The sequence below is a fragment of the Mustela lutreola genome, chromosome 16 (genome assembly GCF_030435805.1).
Source record: "Mustela lutreola isolate mMusLut2 chromosome 16, mMusLut2.pri, whole genome shotgun sequence".
Taxonomy (NCBI): Eukaryota; Metazoa; Chordata; class Mammalia; order Carnivora; family Mustelidae; genus Mustela; species Mustela lutreola.
Genome location: NC_081305.1, coordinates 12877131 through 12904610, shown reverse-complemented (window position 1 = coordinate 12904610; position 27480 = coordinate 12877131). Strand labels below are relative to the sequence as shown.

General features: G+C 53.5%; 1 protein-coding gene and 3 non-coding genes across 4 annotated transcripts in view; 2 read left to right on the top strand and 2 right to left on the bottom strand.

Annotated features, from left to right (window-relative positions):
- Positions 1-761: 761 nt before the first annotated feature.
- The window catches only part of VAC14 (VAC14 component of PIKFYVE complex), a 98687-nt gene continuing 71968 nt past the window's right edge, over positions 762-27480 (top strand). The window contains exons 1-10 of the mRNA XM_059153260.1: positions 762-1161; positions 13499-13649; positions 13932-14099; positions 14908-14970; positions 15728-15835; positions 16336-16445; positions 16743-16849; positions 17787-17921; positions 18374-18526; positions 24941-25007. Of these exons, the coding sequence (XP_059009243.1) occupies positions 1058-1161; positions 13499-13649; positions 13932-14099; positions 14908-14970; positions 15728-15835; positions 16336-16445; positions 16743-16849; positions 17787-17921; positions 18374-18526; positions 24941-25007 (1166 nt within the window). The 5' untranslated portion in view covers positions 762-1057. The remainder of the gene's footprint in view (positions 1162-13498; positions 13650-13931; positions 14100-14907; positions 14971-15727; positions 15836-16335; positions 16446-16742; positions 16850-17786; positions 17922-18373; positions 18527-24940; positions 25008-27480) is intronic.
- TRNAG-GCC (transfer RNA glycine (anticodon GCC)) lies at positions 10420-10490 on the bottom strand. Its single transcript has one exon. It is a non-coding gene; the product is annotated as a tRNA-Gly (tRNA).
- On the bottom strand, positions 11102-11172 carry TRNAG-GCC (transfer RNA glycine (anticodon GCC)). Its single transcript has one exon. It is a non-coding gene; the product is annotated as a tRNA-Gly (tRNA).
- TRNAG-GCC (transfer RNA glycine (anticodon GCC)) lies at positions 19502-19572 on the top strand. The gene has a single exon. It is a non-coding gene; the product is annotated as a tRNA-Gly (tRNA).

The window sequence follows — 27480 nt, the reverse complement described above, 5'->3', positions numbered from 1 at the left end:
GGTCTAGCCCTTGTCCTAAGATCCCTGTCCACTATGGAAGCTTACAATAAGGAACTCTGTCTGATGCCTCTCCCTATAAGCCACAATACATCCATACAGTGCTTTTAAAGATTTTGCCACATGAAAACAAAAACCCCAACCCTCTAAGGTATCCAAGCACAATAAACGCACTCTCCTGAGTCCCAAATGGTGGGGTGACAGCCACTGTTGGTACCTGGGATTTTTAGGTAGTAGGTAGTACTGTTTTTAATTGAGAATTTATTTTAATGTTTTAAAAACATACCTAACTATTCACAGCCATGGTTTTACGACCTAAGACTAAAGTAAGAATTTAAGATTTTCGAAAGTAAGTTGGTTTGAGAAAAATATATTTTTATAGTACAAGTGGCTAGAATATGGCGAAACTAACGACGGAATTACTCCAATTGGGAAAACACTGCCACATGCGAAACTGGCGACTAAACAGTAAATGAACGAGTGCGTTCACTGAGTATTTAGCAAGCTAAGCTACGTGCGTCAGGCTCCATGAAACCCTCCCTGCTCCTAAACGTACACAGAAGCCCAACACGCGTCTTGCCAACCACACGCAGGCACTTGAGTGCCCGGGCCACGCGCCCCGCGCGCACCATCTGAAGCCACGCGCGGGCGTGACGGGAGGAGGCGGACCCTTATGGGGGCGTGGACAACCCACCTGCAGCCTGCGTGCGGGGGCGTGGCTGGCGAGGGGACGGACCTCGAAGCGGAAGGCGGAAGCGGCTGCAGAGTCACATGATCCGTGTAACATGGCCGCTGCCCCTTGAGCACTGCCGGTGCCGGGCGGGAGCGGGTCGCGTGAGCCGTTAGGCGGCCTGGAACAGGTGTGCGGGGGCGGGGTCCAAACCCGGGGTTCCGAAACGGCGCGAGGCGGCGGAGCGAGACAGGCAGGCCCAAGGCGGCGTGGTCCATGAGCCGGCGCCGGAGGCAGCGCGGAGCCGCAGACTCCCCCGGCCCCGGCGCCGCCCGGGCAGCCGCGGGCTGAGGAGTCGCGGGGCTCCGGGGAGGGCCCGGAGCTGCCACCATGAACCCCGAGAAAGACTTCGCGCCGCTCACGCCCAACATCGTGCGCGCCCTCAATGACAAGCTCTACGAAAAGCGGAAGGTGGCAGCGCTGGAGATCGAGAAGTAAGCCGCCGGCACACGGGTTTGGGCGTGGGGAGCAGAGCCAGGACCCCGCCCTGGCTGTGCAGGGCTCCTGCTCCTTGCGGGGGGACTCTTCACGCCTTTCCAGCCAGCTTTAGGCCCTTAGCGCAGTGCAGGAGATTAGGAGTCCTAGCTTTGCTTTTGACGGGCTGTATGACTTGGGCCAAGTTCTCTAACCGCCTGGTGCCCCCAGACGATTGCCATGCGGGTAAAGCGACAAAGCATATGTGTAGCGCTATAGCACTGTGCCTGGCACACGGCTCGTCTTGCGTGTGGACTCCATCAAAACCTGCAAATCAGAGAGGGGTCTCTGTGATGGGATGGAGGTGAGAAGCATGAGCATATGCTAATGATGTTGACCTGCCTCATTTCTTACCCAGCTTCTGAGAAGTGAAAGGGACTGTTGGGTGACCAAGTGGAGAAATCAGGTCCGAAATCTCAAAACTCAAAGGACTGTTCATTATATCTTTGCCATATCACCCTTTCCTGCAGGTGGAAGGAGTAATTTTTTTTAAAAGATTTTATTTATTTATTTGACAGACAGAGATCACAAGTAGGCAGAAAGGCAGGCAGAGAGAGAGGAGGAAGCAGGCTACCTGCTGAGCAGAGAGCCCGATGTGGGGCTTGATCCCAGGACCCTGGGACCACGACCTGAGCCAAAGGCAGAGGCCTTAACCCACTGAGCCACCCAGGCGCCCCTGGAAGGAGTAATTTGACCTTTCTTACTTCTACAGTCTTACTACACGTATGTGTAACCATGATCTGACATCTTCCTTTATTCCCCAATGTACAAAACAAGGTGTTAAACTAGGAATGTTTCCTTAAGATTTTCTGCTATTCGTTTACATTTGTATTTTTTTCCCCCAATCAAATCTTTGTGATAAAGTCAGGGGGGTGGATGATTTCAGAAGAGCAGAGAGAATCAAGCTGTGAAACTTGAAAGAATGCCAGACTGGGAGTCAGAACACATAGATGGTAGTCCTGCCAGTGGGATAGCCACTGGCCCTGCGTGGTTTTTTACACAGAAGTTACTAAAGATAAAATAAAAATTTCCAATCCAGTTACCCATATTTCAAATGTTCGGTAGCCGCGTGTGGCTGTGGCTACCATAATGGGCAGTAGAGGTCTTAGAACCTTTCTGTTGCTGCACAATGTTGGACAGCTCCAATCTAATCCATGGTATGGTATGATACTCATTCTTTGACCTTGGGCAGATTGCTTCACTCGGGGTTTCTTAACCTCAGCACGATTAACATTTTTGGGACAGATGAGTCTTGGTTGTGGTGGGCTGTCCTGTGCACTGGAGGATTTTTAGCAGCATTCCTCATCTCTACCCAGTAGATACCAATAGCTCTCCGTCAGTTCTAACAACCAAAAATGTCTCCACTGTCTCCAGATGTCTTCTGGGAGTGCAGATATCACCCCAGGTGAGAACCACTGTCTTAACTGCTCTGGGTTTTCCTTTCCTCCTCACCTAAGGGGTTTGGATTGTGTTAAGAGGACCCTCTCATTCAGCACTAACATTCGGTATGTCCCAAACCACCTAGCTGCTTCTCTCATGAAGCACCGCTTTCTGGTCTGCTGTGTTTCCGTACTTCTGCTTGTTTATGCCCTGGCTCTTACTAATGCTAGTGAGTCTTAAAGATGAGGCTCACTGTACTAAGTAGGAGACGCAGAGCTGATGTGTCGACATGGCTCCATGTCCATGGGTTTTATTGGCTTTGAAGCTACACTGACACCCGATTTTGGCCGTCACCCAGTCTGTTCTCGGGAATGTCTGATTTTCTTCATAGCTTGAATTATCTGTTGAGTTCTTGACTGAGGTATTCATCTGAGCATTACTGTTGCCACAAGCATAGCGCATTAAGTGCTCTTACTCTGCGGGCTCTGCCATTAGGGTTTGTCTTTAAGGGGTTTCTTTTTGTATTCGACATTGCCCTTGATTTGTGGAATTCAGAGAAACCTAGGGACTTAACTAGACGATGGACTCCTTCTTAAGCGCAGAGACCCTGTTTTATTTATCTTCAGCACTTGACACAGCATTTGATGGTTGGTGTCTTGATGAGTGAATGACAGCACATTTTTGGTGGGGAAGTAACATTGCATTCTAAGAACTTTGCTACCCAAGAGTGTGGCCCACAGACCGGCAGGGTCAGGATCACGTGGGAGCTTGTTAGAAAGAGATTCTCCAGCCTCGCCCCAGACCTCTGGATCAGAATCTGCATTTTGATGAGATCCGTGGGTTATTTATATATACATTAAAGTCTGAGAAGCACTGGCGTAGAAGGCCCTGATCTGTTTCTAGCCTTCTTTTGCCATATTTGGAATGAGGAGTGCCCATTAGGTATTTTCCCCAATATATGTATCACAGATTGCTTAGGGGTAGATGGTGACTTATCTCTGCTTCACCAAAGAGCTTTCTGGCATCTCTGCTGAGGAGGACACTAATCCTGTTGGATCAGGACTACAGCCTAGTGACCTCATTTAACCATAATTTCTTCCTACAATTGTAGACCCTGTCTCCAAATACAGTCACAGTGGGGTTTAGAACTTCAACATGCACATTATTGGGACACAATTCAATCCACAACCCCAATCGTTTAAAAAAAAAAAAAATGATCTTGCGTGATTTGGGGAAAGGAGGGTAAGGAAGCCGTCTTTCATTTGGTCATTGCACACCCCTCATCTCTTTATTTTGCATGGCTCCAGTATACAATCTAGGTGATGGCATTTCACAGACGAAGAGACAGAAGATCTTGGAGGTTAAGTACTCTTCCCAAGGTCTCTCAACTAGAATCTAGATTAAAAACCCAGGTTCATCTATCTCAAAGAGCTTCCCCACTGCAGTGAATGGTTTTCCCTACCAAGAAGAGCACATATATTGAATAAGGGAAGTTTCATACTTGAGCATTTCCATGGTTGTTTTAATTGCCATTTTGGGTTTTCCAGAAACATCTGCTCAGTTGGACAGAGCCAGTGCAGCATATGTTTTTCCAATGAAGGATTAAAATTCGTAGTAAGAGGAGGGCGGTTTTTTTTTCTTGATGACAGGACTCTCAGACACTAAAAGTGTAGAGATGTGAATGCGTAGCTCAATAGAAACTTGAACTCCAAAATCTCAAGAGCAGGCTGGGTTGATGACTGAAGATCTGATCGCTAAATGTGTGAGCCTGCTGTGCGCAGTCCTGGAGAGCTTTTCCCTCCGCAGCCTCCCACCAACATGCCCACACAGTTTGCTAAAGAATAAGGCTCTTGGGCTAGGATTTTAGAATGTCTGTTTCAGGTTTGGTGGGCTCTCAGTTTCAGGGGATATAGCCATGGATCAGACCTGATGAAAAAGTTGGTAAGACCCTGGCCAGGTTGTGCTCTCCCGGAGAGAGTAGTGTGGGGGGAGAAATGCCAAGAGGCACTCGGAGAACTGTAGGAGATGCTCGCTGAGGAGGTGGTGTCCCCCACTCTGGCTCAGAGTGGCCCCCCACCGCAGGCTCAGAGAGACAGCGCCCTTCATGGTAACCAGGGATGGGCTCAGTGCTGAGTCTCTAGTGTTCCTGAACTTTGAGTTCCAAAAGCCAGCAAATGTAGGGGCCCAGGCCATGCCCCTGAGAACACCGAAGCCTGAGGGGGTGGGTCGTGGGATAATGCGTCCTTTGCCTCCCGGAGAGGGGGCAGGGATCCTTGGCACTGGGTGATCAGATAAAGGTTAACTGTTGAGTTTGACCTGGCTCTGGAGCGACAACCCCCCACCCCCCCACCACCACCCCCACCCCCCACTCCACCGCTGCTGCAAAGAGACACTGTTTATCACCAGTAGGCTTAAGGCAGGCATGGGTCACTAAATGGAATCAGCGGTAGATTGCTCAGTCCATGGGTTACAGACCCATAGCTAGGGGCTGTGTCCTGCTTATAAACCGGTTTGAGTTGGTCTGAACTGCAAGGTATTTTAATTGATAAATTTCACAGTGAAGCTCAAGTTTTTGGCTTCTCTTAAGAAATAGGAAGTGTGTCTCTGTGGAGCTCACCATCCCACATAGCAGATAAGGGGAGCCTAGGGGCCTCCCTTCTGGCTAGAAATGGCCTCCCCAGTTTGCTTCTTGTGATGGCACGTTCACCACAACCTTTCTTCCCTTGTACCTCCGCTTGGTGCCTATCAGCATGTGAGTCTGTGACCTCTGGTTTCATTTCTGTGTGCCTCAGTCTTCTCATCTTAAACACAAATGCACCTTGAAAACATTAGGCTAAGTGAAAGGAGCCAGTCACGAAGGGCCATGAGTTTCATTTATATGAAAATTTCACTTCTGTGAATTATCTAGAGTAGGCAAATTCAGAGAGAGAAAGTAGCTTGGTGGTTGCCTAGGGCTTAGGGGAGGGGCTTGGGGAATATGGGGAGTGACTGCTAATGGGCACACACACACAACCACTGAACCACACGCTCTAAAAGAGTGAATTTATGGTTTGTGAATTACGGCAATTTAAAAAAACTAAGAGTAGTGTTTTATTGCAGTGAGGGAAGCACTCGTTAAGTGGTCACAGTTATTGTCACCTGAGATTCAAACAGCTGCTGTTTCAAACTCGTTTCTCCTTTATGGTCTTTCCGCTGATTCCAGCCAGTGGAAGCTTGTTGTATCTTGTCTGTTAACTCTGGGGCCTTTTCAGAAGGTCTTTGGTCCTTGCTCAGAGGCAAACATTACACTTTCCATGTTCACTTAGTGGAGACTGGTGAGCAAGTGGAAACCAAATTACTTAAATACTCAGCCGAGGAGATGGACATGTTTATGGAGATTGTCCCTGGGAAGTTGCTGCCCACATATGTCATCTGAACACAGCCCATGATACAGAGAAGCGCGAGAGATACGTGAACTCGGCAAGATGAGAAAAGGCAGCAGCCCTGAGGCCACACTGAGAGCTTCACAACATGAGAATAAACACAACTCTGGATTTCTCTTCCTCTCCTTTTTGGGGCCAGGAGCATGGCAGGTTCTCAGTCCACATTTAGGGAGGGAATGTGATCTTGTGTGGTGTGTGCGAGATCACAGTCTGTCTCTCAGATTCTGACATTGCACTAACGCTGCTCTGGGAGCATGTGCAACACAGAGCGCATTCCATGCCTTCTCTTATTCTCTAGAAACAGTGTGAGGTTGTTGAAATGTGTACCCCCACCTTATAGCCAAGGACATCTCCTCTGAAGACACAAGAACGTAAGTGCAGTGACCAGTGACCTGGCTGGGGCATTTGGACATCACCAGATGAAAAGGGCTTTAGGATTCGATGACATGAGAAACATCAAGTGCCTGGCAGCCAGTGGGCGCCCGATGAGCAGCAGCTGGGATGTTTGAGGACAGAGGGTGTGCAACGTAGCAGGAACAACTTTAGACCTTGGAGTCAGGAAAACCTAGGTTAATTTCTGCGCCTGTCATCTATAAGTTGCATGACCTTGTTTCTTTTTTTTTTTTTTTTTTTTTTAAGATTTTATTTATTTATTTATTTGACAGAAATCACAAATAGGCAGAGAGAGAGAGAGAGGAGGAAGGAGGCTCTCTGCTGAGCAGAGAGTCTGATCTGGGACTCGATCCCAGGATCCTGGGATCATGACCTGAGCCGAAGGCAGAGGCTTTAACCCACTGAGCCACCCAGGTGCCCCGTGACCTTGTGAGTTTCTTAATATCTCTGAGTCTCAGTTCCTCCCATCTGTGGAATGGGTGTTCTAGTACTTAACCCAAGGGTTTGTTTTAAAGTTTAGATTGGATAACATGGATAAGGCATCCAGCATTTATCACCTCGCAGCTAGGAAGTGCTCAGCAAGTGGTTACTTAGTTCCTGCATTCCCAGTAGCAGTCCAGCTGGAGAGCGATTCAGAGCATCCCCAGGGCGCACGTCATCTGTACTCCCTGTGTGTGGTGGAGGGATGCTTCAGGGGTGTCTGAGCACTGAACAGGAGGGGGCAATGTGTGGAGAATGCTGCGTTTTGCTGGAGGCCTCTGTTCTCCACAAGGAGAGTTCACTCTGTCACTGAGTGTGTTCGCTGTGCAGCTTTGGTTTCAGAAGACGAGCGAGAGGACCTGGTGTACACCTGCAGGGGCTTAGGCTTTGACGGGGCTCACGGGTCTGCTCCTCTGTGAGCCTGGGCAAGGGGACTCGGTTTCCCTGAGGCCATCTCACCTCTGCAGGATGAGGCAGTATTCAGAGCAGAAGGACGTGCTTCCACGGAGGAACAGAAGTCCTCAGTGTAGAGTGTCCCCGGGAAGGCGTCCACCACCTGTCCTCATGCAGGCCACGATTGTCACCGCTGTGTGGCACAGGCCAGGGGGGTCCAGCATGGGGCTGTGGTTGTGTCTCTGAGACGATGGCTCTGGGTTTCTTCTGATGACAATTTCCGAATGTGTCCTCCCCTGTCGGGGTTCCTTCTGTCAAGGACGGGGGCATCGGTGTGGCACCATGCGCTGTTGGGGGCCGCGTCATGAGCTTGGAGTTGCCACTCTGGATTTGTGTCTTGTTGGGGATGGGTGTTCTGCCGGCTGGCAACACCTCTGACCACGAGAGTGGAGGCTCCAGGCAGCCTCTAAGGACACCTCCTCAGCCCCTCTTCCCCAGTACACAGAACAGTAGAGCCTGTGACCTTTATGTCCAGGAGGGTCCCAGGGATTTGTGATCGTGCGAGTTTCTAGGCCAGATACTCACTTCAAAACTAGTGCGGCTTCAGATCCCCGCCTGTGGCTCGCAGCCGTGGATGAAAGAGGAAACAGTGCAGGCTTTTAAAGAGAGGCTCGGCCTGCAGCCGGCACTGCCTGGAGTTTCAACTTCACTTAACTCTGCCTCCCTTTGTAGTGCGTTTTTCTCTCTGCATGCTCTTGCGAAGTGGAAAGGCGAGTCTTGCCTGAAAAGGCGAGTCTTGTCGCTGGGCCTGTTTTGGAGCACGTGTTTGGACAGAGGGCTCTGAGCCCTCTCGGCAGCGGGCCTCCGGAGCGCACCATGGCTTCTGCATTTTTCCCAGCCCCAGCTCAGGTGACCTGAGCCCTCCATGCTGTGCCTTTGGGAGCCAGTAATGGTGCCCTTTGCTCCTCCTGAATTGAATCCTAACGCTCGGGGCTGAGGACCCTGGCTGGTTAAGCTAGCCGGGTAGGTTTAGAAGAGTAAGGCCACCCCGTGTCGCCTGTATGGCAACGTGGGGCTCTGGCCGTGTTTGCCCCACAGCTCGCAGTGTCCTGCAGTGCTGCCGGCCCCTCGGCCCAGTCCCCAGGCCGCAGTGGCTGTCCCGCACGTCCTGTGTACACAGCACAAGACCCCGAGAGGGAGGCCGCGCTGGCTGTCCCGCACGTCCTGTGTACATAGCACAAGACCCCAAGAGGGGTGGCATGAGAGACACAGGGGATCCAGTCTGTCCTCAGGGACTTCAGTCAAGGGACTGTGGAGACAGAAATACACACCTGAGAGTGACAGTGGCATTCACCAGTGTGTTGCTGGGAAGAGAATGAGAGGGTCACTGACGACTCCTGAATTCAGAGGAGGAGTGACCCCTTCCTGGGATGTTCCAGAGAAGCAGGGGGAGGGGGGTGGATTTGTAGGCTTTGAAGGCTGGGTGGGATGTGGAGCAGCAGCTTTCCCAGGGAGTGGGGCCCTAGGACCAGAGGGAGCAGGGCCCGGGTTTACAGGGCGAAGGCGGCTCTGTCTAGAGTGGACGGTTACACAGGGCAGTAAGACGAGCAAGGCCAGCCCAGTGCTCTTGTGGTGGCCCTGAGTGCCAGGCAAAGAGTATGGCCGTGACTTGTGAGACAGCTTTTCCCACTGGAGCCCCAGGGCCTGTCCCACCGAGCCAGCCCCAGTGTCCTCCAGGCTGCTGGCATTGGTGAGCTCGTGTTCTGATGTCTTCCCCTTCTGGGGGAACCATTTTCTTGTCTTCAACATATCCCCAAGTGTGCGGGGCTCTGGGGCCTCCAGACTTAAACGAGTCACTACTTTTGCTGTGGCCTGAGGTGCCCTGTGTTGAGCCCTGGAAGGATTCGGGTGGGGAGGCCGATGGTGTTGGTGTCGAGCATGTGAGAAGTGCTCCTGGGCTTCCGAGGCAGGGGGGGTGGGAGAGGGGTTGCTAAATACAAACCAGCCTCCTGCTTGCCCGTCCCCTGCCATCTGGAGACCCTGGTGCTCGTGCCGGCTGTCGCCCCAGCATTAGAGCCTCATTCCTCCCATCCGCACCGTGTGGTCTCTGAGGTCTTCAGACTTCTCGGAGCTCCCTGACACCATCGGGACCCTCACCACCCTCCGCTGCAGATCGCTCTTACCTTCCGTGGCTCCTCCCTGTCACCAGACGTAAATGCCCGTTCCTTTGCCATGCGCAAGCCCGGGAGCAGCTTCACCGGCCCTGTCACCCGTTTCTTCTCCACCTGTGTCCTTCACTCTGCCAAACCGGATGCCTCCCTCCGTCCTCTGAGCCAGCGTTCACGCTCTTCCTCTGTCTGGGCTTCCTGGTCCCCAACAGTTCCCGAAGAAACACTACTCATTCTTCAGAGCCTCTCTCATGACCCTTGCAAAGCCATGCCCGGTCCCTCCCCACCAGATGGCAGGCCTGCTTCCTCTTGCCGGCCCTTCTCGCCTCACAGGCTTCTCACCGGATCGTTCTGTCTCTGCTTTGCATGCAAGTCCTGGGTGCCACCTGGTTTCCTCCCCAGCCTTACCCCAGCAGAGAGCCCCTCATGCCAGGGAACGCATCCGTATGCTGCTCCAAGAGAGGGAAGAGTGCCCTTGCCAGGTGCTCAGGGACCTTTGCAGCCTGAAGCAGGCAGACAGGCGAGGCCACGGTTCCGGGGTGGCACACGCCACTGGCATGGCTGGCTCTCTGGCGGGTGCCCTGCTGAAGCCATATGGGTGTGCTCAGTCCCGCTCTGGGTGCTGCTCGAAGTCGTCCTGAGCGCAAGCACAACCTGGCTTCCTCAGGAGGGCTCTTGGCACCCAGAGTCCCCAGGCAGCCTCTCTGGCAGGAGCGGGAGGCACAGCTGCTTTCAGTGGCTTTGGTGATCCCCTTACCCTGGCCTCCTCAAGAACAGGGAGGCACGGGTTCTAGATGTTTGTGAAGTCCGAGACACTGAGTATTTTTCATCAAAGATATTTAAAACTCAGCTAGAAACAAGTCCTTCTCAGTTCTCAGACTGTAGTTGCATACTCTTTAGGCAGTGTGACCTCTCAAATCCAGTCTTCTGGGATTCAAAAAAAAAAAAAAAAAAAAAAAAAAAAATTCTGCTGTTTGCAGTTTGCATTGGCCGGGAATCGAACCCGGGCCTCCCGCGTGGCAGGCGAGAATTCTACCACTGAACCACCAATGCTCCAGCTGTGAGCAGCTGTGTGAGCACCTCCCTTTAACCCCCATCCTGAGCCTCCTTATAGCTCTGCTGATTCATAGACTATAAGGCCAGGCTCTGATGCTGCCACATCAGCACAGCTGCGGGAACACAGAGCTTCAGCTCCAGAGCTGAAGAAAGGAGGCAGACGGTGTGTGTGTAAGAAAGAGAGGGAGAGAGAAGTTGCTTTGCCTTCAGACATCAGGACAGAAACCAGAGCTGGGGTCCCTCCTCAGTAGCCAAAAGCACATGGAGATTTCAAATGACTTTGTGCCCCTCACATGTGTGGCTCCCCGTTCCATGCCCACCGTGTGCTGAGCTGCTTAACGGTTCTCGGGTTTCACCCCAGCTTCCCGCCAGAGCCCGGCCAGGCGGAGTCCCTCACGGGTGGAGGGCGTGAAGGCCGTGGTCCCCACAGCCAGTGGTGCCTTCTTGGAGAGCCCAGCTGCTGTTCCTTGGCTCATTGAGCAGGGAGGTAAGGTCAAATTCACAGTGCCCTGGGCTGCGGTAGGCCAGCTGGGTTGAGGAGATTGGTTCCTCCAGCAGGATCTCTGTGTGAGGGGAAGCCTGCCAGGAAAAGGCAAAAAGATCAGCTCTGCATTGGCCGGGAATCGAACCCGGGCCTCCCGCGTGGCAGGCGAGAATTCTACCACTGAACCACCAATGCTCCAGCTGTTCTGTGATGGGTCTGCCCGGCTTTTCTCAAGGGGCTGTGTCTGTGGGTACTCGGGAGCTCCAGCAGATCACTGCCTCACCTGGCTAGTTTGTCCAGTTTGGGAAGCCAGACTGGTTTACAGAGAACCATCCTTGCTGGGCCTTATTAGGCTGCTTTGGGAAGAGGGGGAAGGAGGGGTTTGGCGTATGGGGCATTGAGCTTGCACCTCGACGCCCTTAGCCCATCCAGAGCCCTCAGCCCCCTGGGGTGGGCTTGGTGGAATTTCACCCCATAAAGATTTAAAAAAAAAAAAAGAGGCACCTCGCAGGCCATTCATACACCACCTTCCTGAAGTGCCCATCCCTGCTCCCACATCCACGAGCTCGGGAGCCGGGCCTGTTCTGTGCACAGCTGTGCTCAGCTTGGCCCAATATAACTTGCTGTATTAAATCTTCATCAAATCGTGTCAACCCCTCATTGAACAGCCGTTTTGTGGGAGTGGTCATTGCCTCCTGAGGCGGCTTGTTTACGTTTGGACAGCTCTTATTCCTGGCAGCTTCCTGACACTGAGCTGGAGCCACATGGACGAATTGATACCTTTTGGACTTAACTGTCCATAAAATTCTCTGAGAACCCCATTCATGCAGCAGGCGAGCAGTGGGCCCGCCACGATGGACACAGAGCAGGTAGCCAGTGAGTCCAGGCAGCTGCTTTGAGAAGTCCGTATTCTGTAGACGGCCCCTTGGCTGCCCCCCTGGTAGCAGTCTCCCTCACGCCTGGACGATGGGATGGGCTCCGTCCATCTCACAGCTCCTTAAGACACTTTCCCTGTACTCTCAAAAACCGTAAGAAGCTTCGTCGTTACCCATGCTGCGAGACTGATTCTCCCTAATCTGAGACGGCCAGGATGGCCGCAGCCAGCCCATCCTGGTAGGTCTCCCGCTGCTGCTCTGTTCTCTGGGGCCCCAGACAAGCTTGGCTCTTATGTTTCCTCCTGCCCGGAACGCCACTGTTTCCTTCTCTCTCCCTGCCTCCTTCAAGGTCCAGCTGAAATCGCACTTCTGGGAAGATGTCCCTGACACCCAGGCCTTAACTCCGCATCAGTTATCTGGGGGGCTGGTGATCAGTTCTCGGAGACGGTCTGTGATGGAACCGGGCTCCCCCGTGCTTTCCACCACTCCGGGCAGGGCCTGCCGTGGGATCGCCCCCCAGCGTGACCACAGGAGCTCCCTTCCACGCCAGGGGCCTCCTTAGACCACCCTTCTTCCTCAGCGTTACTTCCCAGGTGGACACCTTGGAGGCCAACCTGCTTTTCCTGGCCTCCATGTTCCATGGGTTCCTGATGCTCTTGTCTTCGAAGTAAAGCAGCCCCTCCTGCTCTTTCCCACTGCCTCAGGCGTGTTTCAGGCCGCCTTCCTGACCCTGAGGTTTTTCGGTCTCCCGTCAAAGCCACCCCCACAGCCTAGCCTCTCTAGGCCGCCACCGGGAATAACCTAATTAAAACATAGATCTGAGCATGTCATCTTGTTGCTGGAAAACTGCCACTGGGTTGTCTTCCTTGAACTGTCTGGCCACTCCTTCCACAGGCCAAACTCCTGTTCTTCTCTAAATATACCATGTTTTTCAGGGCTCTTTGCCTTTGGCCAGTCTCTCTCCTGTACCTTGCCCTTTACTTGAAAAGCGCCTGCGGGCATTTTCCAGATCTGGCTTGTGACAGAACAGGGCCTCTCTCTGCTCTCCGCCTCTCCGGGCAGGGCCTGCCGTGGGACCATCCTCCAGGGTGACCACAGGGCACCTCCTGTTCAGCCCAAGAAGACGAGCGCACGGCATTTTTCTGGCTCCCGTTTTATCAGTCACACCACATTGCACCATTTACTTGTTTGTGTGTGGATCTTGCCCCCGGACTGGAACCTGATGCAGAGCCATCCATGGACGCGATGGCACAGACGCAAAGAAGCCCTCTCGGGTGCGGGATTGGGGGGCGGAGCCAGTGTCGAATAAGGGTGGTGCACCAGCTGCTCATGCTGCCGTTTTTTGGTCCCCAGCAAGACATTCCCTTGCATTCTCTCAGACTCCCAGAGGTGAGGTGGGTCTGCGGTTCCCCTTTCTGCTGTATACAGACAGAAACTGTGACCCAGAACAGGGAAACGACCTGTCACTCCGCCAGTACCTTCCAGTCGGCAGCGGAACCGGGAAAGGCCCACCCTGAGGTGCAGGACTTCCGATTCCTCTTTCTAAACGGGTCATCTCCCTGCCCCATCCCTGGCCCTGGAGCCAGCAGCCGGGGAGGGGAGGCCTGACCCCACTGCCCTGCGGCTCCTCTCTCCTCTCTCTCCAGGCTGGTCCGGGAGTTCGTGGCCCAGAACAACACCGTGCAGATCAAGCATGTGATCCAGACCCTATCTCAGGAGTTTGCCCTGTCTCAGCACCCCCACAGCCGGAAGGGGGGCCTCATCGGCCTGGCCGCCTGCTCCATCGCACTGGGCAAGGTGGGCCTTTCTCCTGAAGGGGCAGAAGCAGCAGCTGTGGCCTTCGCTTTCACCGCCCGGCCCCAGCGGTCTGCCGCAGACTTCTGCTTTACTGCCATCCTCGCCACCCCGAGACCCGTGTGGCCTCTGGCCCGGGAGGCTGACTTGCCCAAAGCCAGGCCTCAACCGAAGGCCTGAGCCACTCCAGGGGAGCGGGGATGTCTGCTGGGGCTGGGTGGGGGGCTGTGGGCCCATGGCCTGGCCCACCATGAGCTGTGTCTCCTCCTGACCCCCTCCCTGCAGGACTCGGGGCTGTACCTGAAGGAGCTCATCGAGCCCGTGCTCACCTGCTTCAACGACGCCGATAGCCGGCTGCGCTACTACGCGTGCGAGGCGCTGTACAACATCGTCAAGGTGGCCCGTGGCGCCGTGCTGCCCCACTTCAACGTGCTCTTCGACGGGCTCAGCAAGGTGACTGCCCCCCACTGCCCAGGGCCGGCCTGAGCCTGAGCCTGCCTGGCCCCCACGGGACCCCTGGGGCCCTTCCCCGCAGAGGCAGGCGAGCGGATGAACGCAGGCCTGCGGGCGCCTGCCGTCTGTGCAGTCTCGTCATTGTCTCATGGCCTTGCAGGGACGTTTGATTTTTTTTTTTTTTTCCCACTTCTCTAGTATCTGATTTTTATCACAGTTGATGAAAGTGTCAGTCCCCCAGAGTGCAGCAGAAACACAGGTAGTTTGAGGAGTCCCAGTCTCCCTTACAGAAGGCGAAGACGGTGAATCCCTAGTACAGACTGTATTTCCCCCGCAAGGGCAGCACCGCCTTTAAGCGCTGGGAAAAGCTCTGCTTACAAAGGCCGAGGAGCCCCTGACACAGCGTCCTCCGGGCGCACCTCTGGGCAGAGTGGCCTCGAAGCTTTGCAGCCTGGCCGACCGCCCCAGTTGTCCCCGGGCCACCGCCTCGGTCCCCGCCTCCCAGAGCAGAGCAAGGACCCAGTGTGTTAGGATGGGAAACCCTTGAGGAAGGCTGGTGGGAACCCAGTACCTGGCCTGGTGGCAGCCGGTGCCAGAGGTCCCCGCGTGGAACCAGAAGTCTGCATATGTCCGTTCCTCAGCCACGTGCCATGTTGCCTGTCCCTGCCTCCCCACCTACCTCCCTGCCATCCTTGGGTTGAGTCCCTGAAGGAGGTTCCTGCCAGGGACTTGGCTCTGTGAGTTTTTAGTAGCTTCCTGGTCCCGTATATTGACTGTAATCATCTCTCTGTTTCTGGATCTCTCGTAGTTGGCTGCAGACCCAGACCCCAATGTGAAGAGTGGATCTGAGCTCCTAGACCGCCTTTTAAAGGTAGTACTTGGTTCCTACTTATATTTTGGAATCTGTCTCTTCCATCTGTCTATACAGCTTATAAATTCTGTCTTTGGGGTCACTCTTCCTATTTTTCAAAAATTTTTTCATTTATGTACAGTAGAAGGGACTCTGGTGTACGCTTCTTGTTTATTTCATTGATTTGTGTATTTTTTTTTTTTTTTTTTTTTTGAGAGGAAACACAACCAGGGGGAAGGGTAGAAGGAGAGGGAGAAGTGGATTCAGTCCCAGGACGCCAGGATCATGACCTGAGCCAAAGGCAGCCATTTAATGAGCTGAGCCGTCCAGACGCCTTCAGTGTACAGTTCTGTGACAGGTGTACAGACTTGTGTCACCCAGCACAATCAGAATACAGAAACATTTTATCACCCTAAATATCCTTTCTGCTAGCCACACCCAGGACAAGGAAGAATGGCCATCCCCTGCCATTCCCACCCTGCTCCCAGTGACAGAGGGCTGCTGATGGTCAGCGTACCAGGGCGTGTGATCAGATGTAGGGTTTTACTGTATGATTATCCTCTTGACTCTGATTCCTGCTTTTATCCCAGTGTTTTTGCTCTTCCCTTGGCCTGTTGCGAGGGCAGTTGCTCTGGGACCTCTCCTCTGTAGCCGGAGCTCTGTCATTTTTGTCTGCGGCCCCCTGACCCCTGGAGCTAGACCCTGGGCCCATAATTCAGTCAGGTCAGGCTGCCCTTGGCCTCTGGCTCTCAGCAGCTCATGTGTCTTTGATCCACAGGACATTGTGACGGAAAGCAACAAGTTCGACCTGGTGGGCTTCATCCCTTTGTTGAGGGAGAGGATTTACTCCAACAACCAGTACGCCCGACAGTTCATCATCTCCTGGGTAAGGGCCAGCCCCATGACAGTTTCTCCAGCCATAAGGAGCCTCTGGTTCAGTAGAATCTGCCCTCTGGCACAGCCTGGGCAGTTCCTGTGGCTGAGAGTAGCCTCATTGTTAAATCTCTAAGGTCCAGTTACATAAGGTCATCCAGACACGCTTATTTCGGTCTGCCCCAAAGCCCGTCGTGTTTGCCCCTGATGATGCAGTTCTTTTCTTGTCCCGGGAAACACCCCCATGTCTCTTTAAACCTGGGGGTGCCACTGTCAGCAGCCATACCTGAGCCTTGTCTGTCCTTTCTCTTCTCCCTTGGAGCCAAGTCACCGTTCTCCCGCATGTTTAACAAAAGCCCTGTCTGGGGCAGTGGAGGGGTTTGCTGTAGGGCCGTGAAACACATCAGCAGCAGGGCCGCCTTCTCCCTGCCCAGTCCCAGAGCACTGGTGAGGAGGAGACGAGGGATCCTAGGCTGGTATAACTTTCCCTCCCTATTTCTTTCCCTGGGTCAGATCCTGGTTCTGGAGTCTGTGCCAGACATCAACCTGCTGGATTATTTGCCGGAGATCCTGGATGGGCTCTTCCAGATCCTGGGAGACAACGGCAAAGAGATTCGGAAAATGTGAGTGGAGGGAGGGGGCGGGCAGCTGCTCGGTTCGCACACACCCCGCCCCCCACACCCAGCAGAGGGGTGGCTGCGGGGGAAGAAGTTCAGTCTCTCAGTCCTGGCTCATGTGCTTCCTGCCTCGCGGGAAGCAGAGAGCTCGTCTACCCCCAGCCTCTAGAATATAGCCATCCGGCAGCTGCGAAGTGTGGTCCCCTCTCAGAAGGCCCCCCCAGGGCAGAAGCAGGCTCCGGGAGAGGGTCCTCCAGCCCTGGCTGGTGCATGCTATTTTCCTTCTCCTCCTCTCATCGGTAGGTGTGAGGTGGTCCTTGGAGAATTCCTGAAAGAAATTAAGAAGAATCCCTCCAGTGTTAAGTTTGCAGAGATGGCCAACATCTTGGTGATCCACTGCCAGACCACAGGTGGGTATGAAGGCCCCGTGGCCACCGCCACCTCCTTGGAAGCAGCAGGAGCCCCGGTGGGAGTATGAACCTGCCTCCAACTGGACTGGGGCAGTGCGGTGGTGGGTCCCTGAGGGAGGGAGATCAGGTCCTCCCCCCACTGTGGAGGCCCTTGCACTTGTTCTGACCTTGGAGTAAGAACTAGAGACCGTCTTGGCATTTCACCGGGAATTGAAATGCTTGCAGGTTGGGACTTTATCCATGAGCTTCTGCTGAGTATCAAACCCCCGCAGAACTGACTGCCTCACGGCGGGGCTACTTAGTGTTGGTCGGGAATCTCTAGGTCGGCCGGGTAGCTCCGTTCACCTGGGCCAGGCTTAGCCGCACTTGGTTATACAGCCACAGTCCACTGAGGGGTCCCCTGAGGCCAGATGGTCTGGGATGGCCTCACTCATGTCTCCCAGTTAGCCGGCTGGCACCTGGGAAGCAGAGAGCGTTGGTCCATGTGTCTCATTGTCCAGCATGCCGGCCCAGATGCATTCACATGGCATCTGTGAGGTCCTAAGACCTGCAGTAGAGGGGAGCAAGGCCTCCAGAGGCCTGGACTTGAACCCGCCACACCTTCACTTCTGACACCACTGCTGGCCGCAGGAGGAAGGCCAGCCCAGACTCAAGCAATGGGGAAGTGAAGTCACCCCTTGATGAGAGCAGCTGTGGAGCCCCTTTCTGGGTGCAGAGGGTGGCGAATCCTGGCCGCTCTTACGTCTGCGGCAACATTGTCGTGCCCTCCCACCTGGCACCTGCGTGGATCTTTGGAAGGCAGGAGAGTATCCATGAGGCTAGAAGCAGTGCAGGCCCTCGGGTTTCCCCCAGTCCCTTCCTCAGGCTCTGCTCCGTGGGAGGGAGCACTCCGGCTGCTCGAGCCGACCCTCCTGGAACCCACCGATTCCTCTTCCAGATGACTTGATCCAGCTGACGGCCATGTGCTGGATGCGGGAGTTCATCCAGCTGGCTGGCCGGGTGATGCTGCCCTACTCTTCCGGGATCCTGACGGCTGTCTTGCCCTGCCTGGCCTACGATGACCGCAAGAAAAGTATCCTTTGCTCCAAAGGAGGCTGTGACATTGCAGGACCCGGGTGTGGGAGCATGGGGCTTCCCTTATGATCCATCATACCTCCAGATAGCCCCTGGTACCTAGGAAGCCAGCAGCAGAGCAGGACACGGATAGGGGGTGCTGGGGCAGCACCAGGGACATGGCGCTACCACTGCTGCCCCCAGGCCTCTCCTGCTTGCTTACAGATCTGGAGCAGCTCTTCCAGTTCCCACAGTTGCAGGCCCACGAGCTCACACTTCCCTGGGGAGTCCTGTTGGAAGGAAGCCCACCGGGAAAGGTCCTATGAAAAGACAAGAGCATTTCGCGGGGACTCAGGGCAGACTGTCCGCTAATCCACCCCTGGGAGGGACCGAGTTCTTGACCAATGCCAGTGACATCAGGTTTAGGGAATACCCCTAGGGTGCGGCTACTCCTTACATCAGTGGACTCAGGCATCAAAGAGGTGGCCAACGTGTGCAACCAAAGCCTGATGAAGCTGGTCACCCCTGAGGATGACGAGCCTGACGAGCCGAAGCCAGTGCTGCAGAGGCAGGCAGAACCCAACCCCGATGATTCCCTGGCCACGCAGGAAGGGACACCCAGTGGTGAGTGGGCTCTGCCTCCTGCCCCTGCCCTCCCAGGGTGACTTGATGTGGGGCCTCCGTGAACCAGCCCTGGGGACTTCCCAGGTGTTAGTTCATGTAATTCTGGTAACTACCCAGGGAGGTAGCAGTGGCTGTTCTCTCCCTTCTACAGACGGGCACAGGGAACACGACCAGGATCTGGGTTAAGCCTTTCTAAAACCTTTTTCTGTGTCCGGGTGCAGGAAATGGTTGTTTCCGATGTGGGAAGCTCTGGGGCCTGGCAGAGTGGTCCGGGTTGCAGGGCTTGTGTGGATCTTGGCCATAAACATCCAGCGGCCCAGAAGCTGGCTGCCTTGACTGTGCTGGCCACTCCGGGGAGGAGGCTAAGAACGCTGCGGACGCAGCCTCTTCCGTCCTGGGGATTGCGCTGCCCAAGTCGGGGTCTTCGCAAAATGAAATGGCTCGGCCGTCCTTTCGACTCTTCTGACATTGTTGTCTTCTTTCTCCAAAACAGGAGGAAAACCACTCTTAGGTCAATTAGAGTCTAGAGTTTGATTCTCTAAATCTTATCTCAAACTCAAACTCTGATTCTCTAAATCTTATCTCAAAACTCTGACTTTTTTTTACTAAGAGGCTTCTGTCTTCTGTGAGAGGACCCTGATGAGCTGATGTTCTCCTTTGCGGAGTCAGCCAGAGAGTAAACTGATGCGGGGCTGACTCACATTTTTAAGGCTAACAGACTCAGGTCTGGAACCTTACTTCCAGGAGCCAAAAGAATTTCTAAGAATTTCTCCCGTTGCCATACTCCAACTTCTCTTGAACATCTGAGCAGTACGTCAGGCACCTGAGCCCCATGGGCCTCCTGGCCTGGCCTTGGCTGGCCGGAGCAGCAGCATTCCATATGCCGGACCAGCTCTAGGGTCAGGTTACAGCTGTGCATCGCTTTGGTGAGCCAGAGCAGCAAAACAGCTGGAGACACAGCAGCCCACAAGTGGAGCATTGGTGGTTCAGTGGTAGAATTCTCGCCTGCCACGCGGGAGGCCCGGGTTCGATTCCCGGCCAATGCAGTAGCTGTAACCTTTTGGATAGCTCCTTGAAAAAGAAAATTTGGGAAGATAAAGCTCCTCTCAAGGCAGGAACTTTCTTACCAGGAGAAACTAGAATCTCAGGAATAGACCTGCTTACTGTACTTTGAGTATTTTATCATCTTTTCATTTTTAGATTCTCATTTTAGAAAATTTGGAAAGTAGAGAAAAATATAAAGAAGCAAGACTGCCCCCTACAAGAGGGAATTAATGTAATCTTGGCATTTTTTCCCATTACATATATATAACCTAATAAGATGTATGTTTTCCATGTATATATGTATACACATATACATATATATGTGAGATTATACAGTTTACATAATCCCACATCCTGCTTTTTTTGTTTGTGGGATGGCTTCTTCTGGTTTTTGTTTTGTTTTGCTTTGTTTTGTTTTTTGCTTGAGAAATTGCAACACGGAGAAGTTGTATTTTATACTGACTTTAACAGTTAATGCCTCTTAACCCATTGAGTCAGAAAGTAGGATAATGGTTGCCAAGGTGGAGGGAAAGAGGGAATTGGATCCCCGGATATCCTGGATGTCTTCGGGGGGGTGATGGAAATGTTCTAGAATTAAATAGTGGTGAGCTTACAGAACTTGGTGGTTTTACAAACAACCATCAAGTTGTATGCTTTAAAATGGTGAGTTTTATGTTACATGAAATATGTCTTATTTTTTAAAGAAAGTTGCCTCGTCCCCCAAAGTGGAACCTAGCAGCCCCAACCCCACCTTTTCTGCTTATGTGGCAACACGTCAGGCCCTGTGGGAGGGAACCACTGTCTTCTGCAGGTCGTGGCAGCTGCTAAAAACCCCAGCCAGAGCACTGGGGTTCCACAGGAGTCCCGTCGCCTGCCAGAAACCAGGGTGCCGCTGCCAGCCAATGTAGCTTCTTTCACTTTTTTCGATCATTTTCCTAAGCACTCTTGCAGCAGCTCCCTGCTTAGGAGGCTCTCACGCCAGACTGGGATACAGTCAGGCAGCTTGGCTCTGGCTTTTACTGCCTCATAAACAGCATTTCAGCAGATACAAAGCTCAGTTTCTAGTAGTTCCTAGAGATGATGACAGCTAATCTGGGGCTCCACATCCACGCAGACCTGCTCAGTTTGTAACCACAACTGTGCCAAAGGGCTGGGAGAAGGCCCCAGCCAGCCAGGAGACGGCGATGATTCAGCTGGTTGAGTCAACAGGTTCATCCCAGCCTCTGGCCCTTTTTCTCCTTACTGTTTTGCTCCACTGCTCCAGCGCTGGTTACCTGGCCAGCGGCAGGAATTCCTGCCTCCTCTCCCTCATCCTTGGGGAGCACTGGGTTGCTGGGGGAGATAAGATCCATGACGAGGCTTATCAGCCAGACCTCTGTGCGTGGGCATACACGTGCATGTGTGCACTTCGCCCTCACCGCTGGCCATGGGGCCTCCGCTGTGCCACACTGTCCCCAGCCCCTCTCCACTTGCTCTGGCTTTCCCTTGGCCCTGCCACTTCAGGAGTCCATAATGCAGTGTCCTTGCTCCAAGTACCTGTAGCCCTTGATCTAATCTGTGTTCCCTCTTCCCCTCCATGATGCTGCCTGAGTGTCTCAAGAGTCCTGGTCTAGATTCTGGAGTCAGAGTGGCCTGCTGCTGAGTCCTGGCTTCATTAACCTCCTTTCTGTTGCCCTTGGACAAGTCACTGAGCCTTTTTAAGTCTCCAGTTCCTTATTTGGGTAACAATAATAATACCAAACCTATAGTGTGATGGTCAGTTTTAAGCGAGATATTTGCTTATAAAGCTTTTAGCACGTGGCAAAGGCCAGACACTCTCAGGAACAGGCGCTTTCATGTCAAATTGTTATAACGCATGCGTAGCACATACCTACCTACTCAGCAAGGCTCTCAGTGCAGGGCTTTTAGGTCCTAGTTATTTATGACCAGCCTTCCCCAGATGGTAATATGGCCCTGGTAGGTCCTAAATGAGGGACCGTAGAGGGTCAGGGATAGAAGTTCGTGTCACAGGTGAGGGGGCAGAGCTGTAAATAGCGTCTCAGGAGAGGGCTGCCAGCCCCCGTTGGTGGGCGTGTAATGGACTCCATCCATTAGCGAGACTTTGACGGGCCTGGACCTCTCAGCAGCATCTGTGGGCCCTGCAGATGCAGGTGGACTGGACCCGGGTCCTGCCCGCAAGGAGCCAGGGCCAGACCCACAGCTGCTCAACCACTTAATCACGTGTGGCCCTCCATGTGGTCGCACAGGACGGGGGGCTCCACTCCAGGTCCGTGTCAGGCATCTGAACTGATCTGTTCCTTCTCCTTAGCTTCCACTCAGCCCCCACTGCGCCCAGTATTTGACTCTGACTGTAAAGGAAAGACACGTGCCCTGTGGAGATTCGCGGGGAGGAAGCGTTCCGTGAGAGAGAGGTGCGGAGTAAGTCAGGGAAGTACGGTGTGTGGTCGATCTGTTCGGCGGCCTGTGTCGGAAGCCATAACGTTTAGGAACTTGTGCTTAGGAAATCAAGCTCCCGGTGAAGCAGGTGTGAGCTCACATACTGTCCTGACGAGCCCGTGCGGTAGGCACTGGTTACCCTGTCATACAGGTGAGGGACTGGCAGCAAAGTCAGGTGAGCCGCCCGGGGTCACACAGCTGCTGCCTACAGGAGTCCGGGCTCAGACTTGGGCCCAAGGGCTCTGAGACCGGGCCGCTGGCACTGCTCACACCCTGGCTCCCTGAGGAGGGAATAATCCAAAACTGGAAGCCACAGATGTACAGCTTGACTGGGAATGGGAGCACTGCAGAGCAAGACAGTCTACCATTTTTACTCATCAGCTTGGCAAAAATGTGAAAAATTACTAAGACCCCTGTGTGAGGCTTGCTGGGGATCAACTGCTCCTGCGTTCCTGAAGTGCATTTGTCACCAGTAGAACCTTCCTAAAGAACAACTTAGCAATGTAGGTTAAAACCTAAAATGCCTGACCCTTCCCCCAGCAGCACCCCCCAACGTGGGATCCCAGAGACGTGCGCTCACATAGGAGGACGCGTCAGGGAGGGGAAGAGTGAAAGTTAGGAAACAATCGGAATTAATTTAATGCCTGTTTCTGACACTGGGTCATTTCATCTACAAATGTGCATGTTTCTAGAAGTCAAGAGGGAAGAGGCTGCCGGGGGCATGGAGTCCTGGCTGCCGGTCCAGGCTGGCTCACCCAGGCTTCCCTGCAAGTCCTCCTCCCTTTGAGCCCAGACATGTTTCATCAGTCCCAGGCCACACCTGTCCCCACCAAGCTGTGCCCCATCCCCTAAAGGGCCTCTGGTACTAGAGGAGACAGGTAGCAGCTCAGAGCCTTTCTGTTCAACATGGAAATCAAGTCCCTCTTTACCTGGGGACTGGGGGTGGTCTGTGGTCCACAGGAACAGCACTGCTTTAAGACATACTACAAGGTAGGACCAAAAAAAAAAAAAAAAAGGGAAGAAAATATCCTATGATTCCATTTATATTACAGAACAAAACGAAGGAAAGCAAAAGTTGGTGAAGGATATTTGCCTAACCAAAAGATGTTACCTGCACATACAATAAAGTAAGATTGAAGGTTAGGGAGATACGGGCTGTGCTTTGCTTTGCTTGTAATTTTTAGCATGAGAATATGTTTTGCTTGTATAATTTAAAGCTTCTAAGAGGTCAAGGCTAGGACCATTTGAACAACAATACATAAATAATGATAGTTTTATTTTGTAATCCACAGAATAAAATATATATACATAATGATATGGATGGTTGGGAAGGGGCAGTTTTTCCAGATAGAGGAATTCTAGTTAATAAATGTAGAAGGACAGAGAAAAACAGATGATCACCACTAGGGAAACTCTACAGTCATTATTATTACAGACCCCACTGATGGATGCAAAATCTGCAGGGGAAAGTTCAGGTCTTCTCCAAGATATTTCCTTATTACAAAAAGGAGACTAGTAACTCCCAGAAGAGAAACCCAGCAGACACTATCACGATCGGGTGATAACAACACAGACATCACATCTCCCCTGACATGAGGCACTGAGAAGGTGATCAGGTCACTGTGGGGTGCTCTTCCAGAAACGTGTAACTTCAGCCTCATCATGAGAAAACACGCGACCAACCCACTTGGCAACATATTCTGCAGAGTAACTGGCCAGGGCTTCCGTATTACCGAGTTCATGAAAGATAAGGAAAGTCTGCTGAACGGTCCCCGATGGGAGGGGATGAAACCAGGACAACTCAATGCAGCGAGTGCTCCTGGATTCTGTCCTGGAGCCAAGGGCGTGAGTGGAAAAACCAGGGGCATTTTGGTTCTGTTCACAGTCTTGTGTCAGTGCGTTTTCTCTGGTTTGGTAACAAAGGATGTTAACACTAGGAACAGCGGGGTGAAGGGCAAACAGTTCTGCGCTATTTTTGCGACTTTTCAAAAATCTAAAATTATTTCCAAATAAAAAGAGTTTTGTTTTGTTTTGCTCTTTTTAATTTAAGAAAATGAGTTTCACAGGCTCTCACCCCTAGCTCTCAGTAACTTCTAGTCTATGATCTGTCTTTTTAGATCTGCCCGTTCTGGACATTTCACACAAATGGAATCCTTACAATATGTGCGCTTTTGCAATTAGGTTCTTTGCCTTGGCATGTTTTCGGTGTTGATCCACGTTGGAGCACATATCAGTGTTTCACGCCTTGTTATTGCTAAATAATAGTCCATTGTACGGTTCTAGCACATTTTATTGATCCGTTCATCGGCTCATCGGCAGTTGGATTGCTCTGAACATGGTGTGCGGTTCCGGTGTGGCCAGAAGTGCCCTTTGCTCTGGGGTATCCATCTCGGAGTGGAACTGCCGGGTCATAGGGTAACTGCCTGAGCTCTCAAGGAATTGCCAGGCAGTTTGCCAGAGCATCCGCACTGTTCTACATTCCCACCCACAGGGTCCAGGGGTTTTTGTTTCTCCACAGCCTCACGTGGCTTACTGTCTTTGTTTTAGCCCCCGTAGTGGGTGTTAAGTGGTCCCTCCCGGGAGCTTTGATTTACATTGCCCCGGTGGCTGATAATGTGGACCGTCCCAGGAGTGGTTTGTGACAACCGCTGCCCTCGAGCCGGCAGTCCCTTCTGAGATTTCCCAGATGTGTGAGCACGGGTGTCCTCCTTTTGAGATGGCAGTGCCTAAAAACTTCCAAGCGTGGGTGCTCTCCAGCAGGCTTTGGGGAAGGAGTGGCACCGTATCCTCGCAGCTGCCGAGCTAAGTCCTTTTCAAGAGCCAGAGTTAAGGTGTGGGGAGCTAGAGTCTGTGTCCTTATAGCGGGGATCTCATTCCCTCCAAAGACCCCAGCAGCGCTCGGGTATGACCCCTTGTTCCTCTCACTGTCCCCAGGAGGCCCCGATGGCTCTTGTGACTCCAGCTTCAGCGGCGGCGGCGGCAGCGTCTTCGCGCCAGCCAGGTAAGTGGCTTGTGCCAGCCGGAGGTGTTGATAGAAAGCAAGCAGCCTAGATCTTTCTGGGTGCTGGAGACTGCAGGGAAGACCTGGGGCAAACTCTCTATCGGAGGGAGTCTGCAGGACGCTCAGCGAACCCACTCCTGCAGCTCTGACGGACGGCGGCCATGGGGAAGAGCTGAGAAGCCGCTGGGGGTCAGCAAGTACGAGCTGTAAAAGTACCACCAGTGCGTGGTGGTCACAGGGAGACACATACAGACACCTTCACCCAGCACTCTTGCTTGTTCGGAGAATGTGGGGCTGTTAGGACTGTCAAGGAGAAAGCCGTTCCAGAGGCCGAGGGCGCAGAGACCGGGCAGCCGCAGGCCTCTCCCGGGCGCCAGGTTGGCTGTCGTTGCGCAGCCTTCCACGTGGGGGCGGTGCAGGCCCAGCAGCAGGAGCATCCCCTTCCCCGCGGTTGCCCACATCCTGTGTGCCGGGAATGGCCTCCCCCCCCCAGAGGGAGTTCTCGCCGTTCTGTCTCTGTCCTGAGTCCCCTGGACTCGCCCCGTGTCAGTTTTTCTGTGGGGCTGGCAGCGGATGGCGTTCTCCTGCCGCAGGTGTCTTCCCTCTTTGCTCAACACTGCACCCGGGCCCTGGGGGGCGGCTCACTCCGGAGGAGAAGATCTGCGCTCAACCCCCAAGAGGCTTTCTTCTCCCCAGACTTTCAGGATCTTTCCTCCTTCTGTGTCATTTGTTCGTTTGTTCTCATCTCTCAGGACCCTGGGGGGGGGGGGGGTTCACAGTGCGTGAGTATGGACTGTGGATGTGGATCGCCCTGGGACCTCTCCTAATCGCCCGAGCAAGGCAGTAGATGTGTGTTCGTCCCGTTAGTTGTCTCATGTTCCTAAGTACCTGCCCGCATTCAGCCCCGCAGGTTCCAAGATGGGACCCCTGACTGTGGTCCCCAACTTTGAGGTTCTCCAGTGGGGAGACAGAAACAGGACAGTGGTTTCGGGGGGGGGGGGGGGTACTCAGTTTTGGGGACGAGCCATGGTACCTGAGCCTCAGCTCGCCGGCTTCGTGGCCGACAAGGCTGATCACGAGCGAGTGCTTCCTCGGCCTGCCATGCCAAATGCCTTGTCACATTGGGTTTTGCTGATGTCTAAATTCCATGGGGTCATTAGGAGTAGTATTTCCTGCATTTCTGGGCTGAGAAGGGACAGGTGATCTGGGGGCTGCTGTGTAGAGCTGGGGTTGAGGAGGGGTCAGTCGAGTGCCGACCAGCTAGGGGACCACAGCAGCAACCCTGCAGGACGGGAAGAGGCTCCGCCCGAAGAGGCAGCAGGACACGGAGAAAGTTGGAGAGATTTTTCCTCTGTTTGGAAGGATGAATTGACAGGATTTGCGAATTCACATGGTGGAGAGAGACATGAGGGGAAGAATAGCCTCCAGATTTGGGGCTTGAGCCAACTCAGGATATCCTGCACTTCCCAGGCTGGGCTAGAAGGAGGAACAGGTGTGTGAGTGGCCAGTCAAGGGCTCTGTGCCCGTGGCCCTGAGCACCCTTGGGGGCGGTTAAGGAGGCAGGTTTGGATCCTGGATTCTGGAGCTGGGGGGAGAGATGTGGATGGAGGTGCGGGGAGCTGGCACCCCGCAGAGGGGTCAGCTTCTGTTGTCAAGGCCATGGGAGCCTGCCTGCGAAGTGGTGGGGCCACATGCAGACCTGGGACTTGGAAGGCTACGAGGGTGGCAGTGTGAGATGAAGGGAGGCCTAGGAGGAGGCACAGATCCGATCTCACCGACCGACCGTGCAGGTGGGCATGACTCTCTGCCGTCTCACTTAGGAGGCAGGGGCGCCATTTGCCAGGGCAGCTCTGGACGCCAAGGCTTGGAACTGCCTCATTGGAAGCAGGCTTCGGTTTATACCTGTCACTGGGGAGCCCGTGCCAGATCTACCCTTTTGAAATTAAAAACCCAAGAGCAAATCATCTCATGCTTGCTGTCTCCCACGAATGGCCATTTCCTCATGGCACCTGCTGGTCTGCATCAGAGTCATGAAATCTGAGCCAAGGTGCTGGGGCCCCCGACTCCTTGGAGACAGCAGCGGAGGACAGTAGGGTGGGTGCATGCTTCCTCCAGTAGGTGCTGCCAGAGGGGGACTGCGCTTGGGCAAGGAGGCGCCTTCCAGAATCACCAGGACACACAACCGCCCTGTGACTTTCCAGTCCTACTGCCTGCCCACAGCTCCCACGAATCCTCTGCACAGTGGAGTGTAGCCGCCTGGACACATGTCCTGACTCAGTGGCCTTGCTCCCTGCCTCAGTTTCCTCATCTGTAAACTGGGAGCAGTGATAGTACCTATCTCCTGGGGCTGTGGTGCACCTATGAATTGAATATGTAAAGAGAATGGAATGGTGCATGGCCCACGGAAAACATTTTACATGTTTTCACAACAGTTACTATAATGAGAACCTCATCATTCTGCCCATTTTACAAA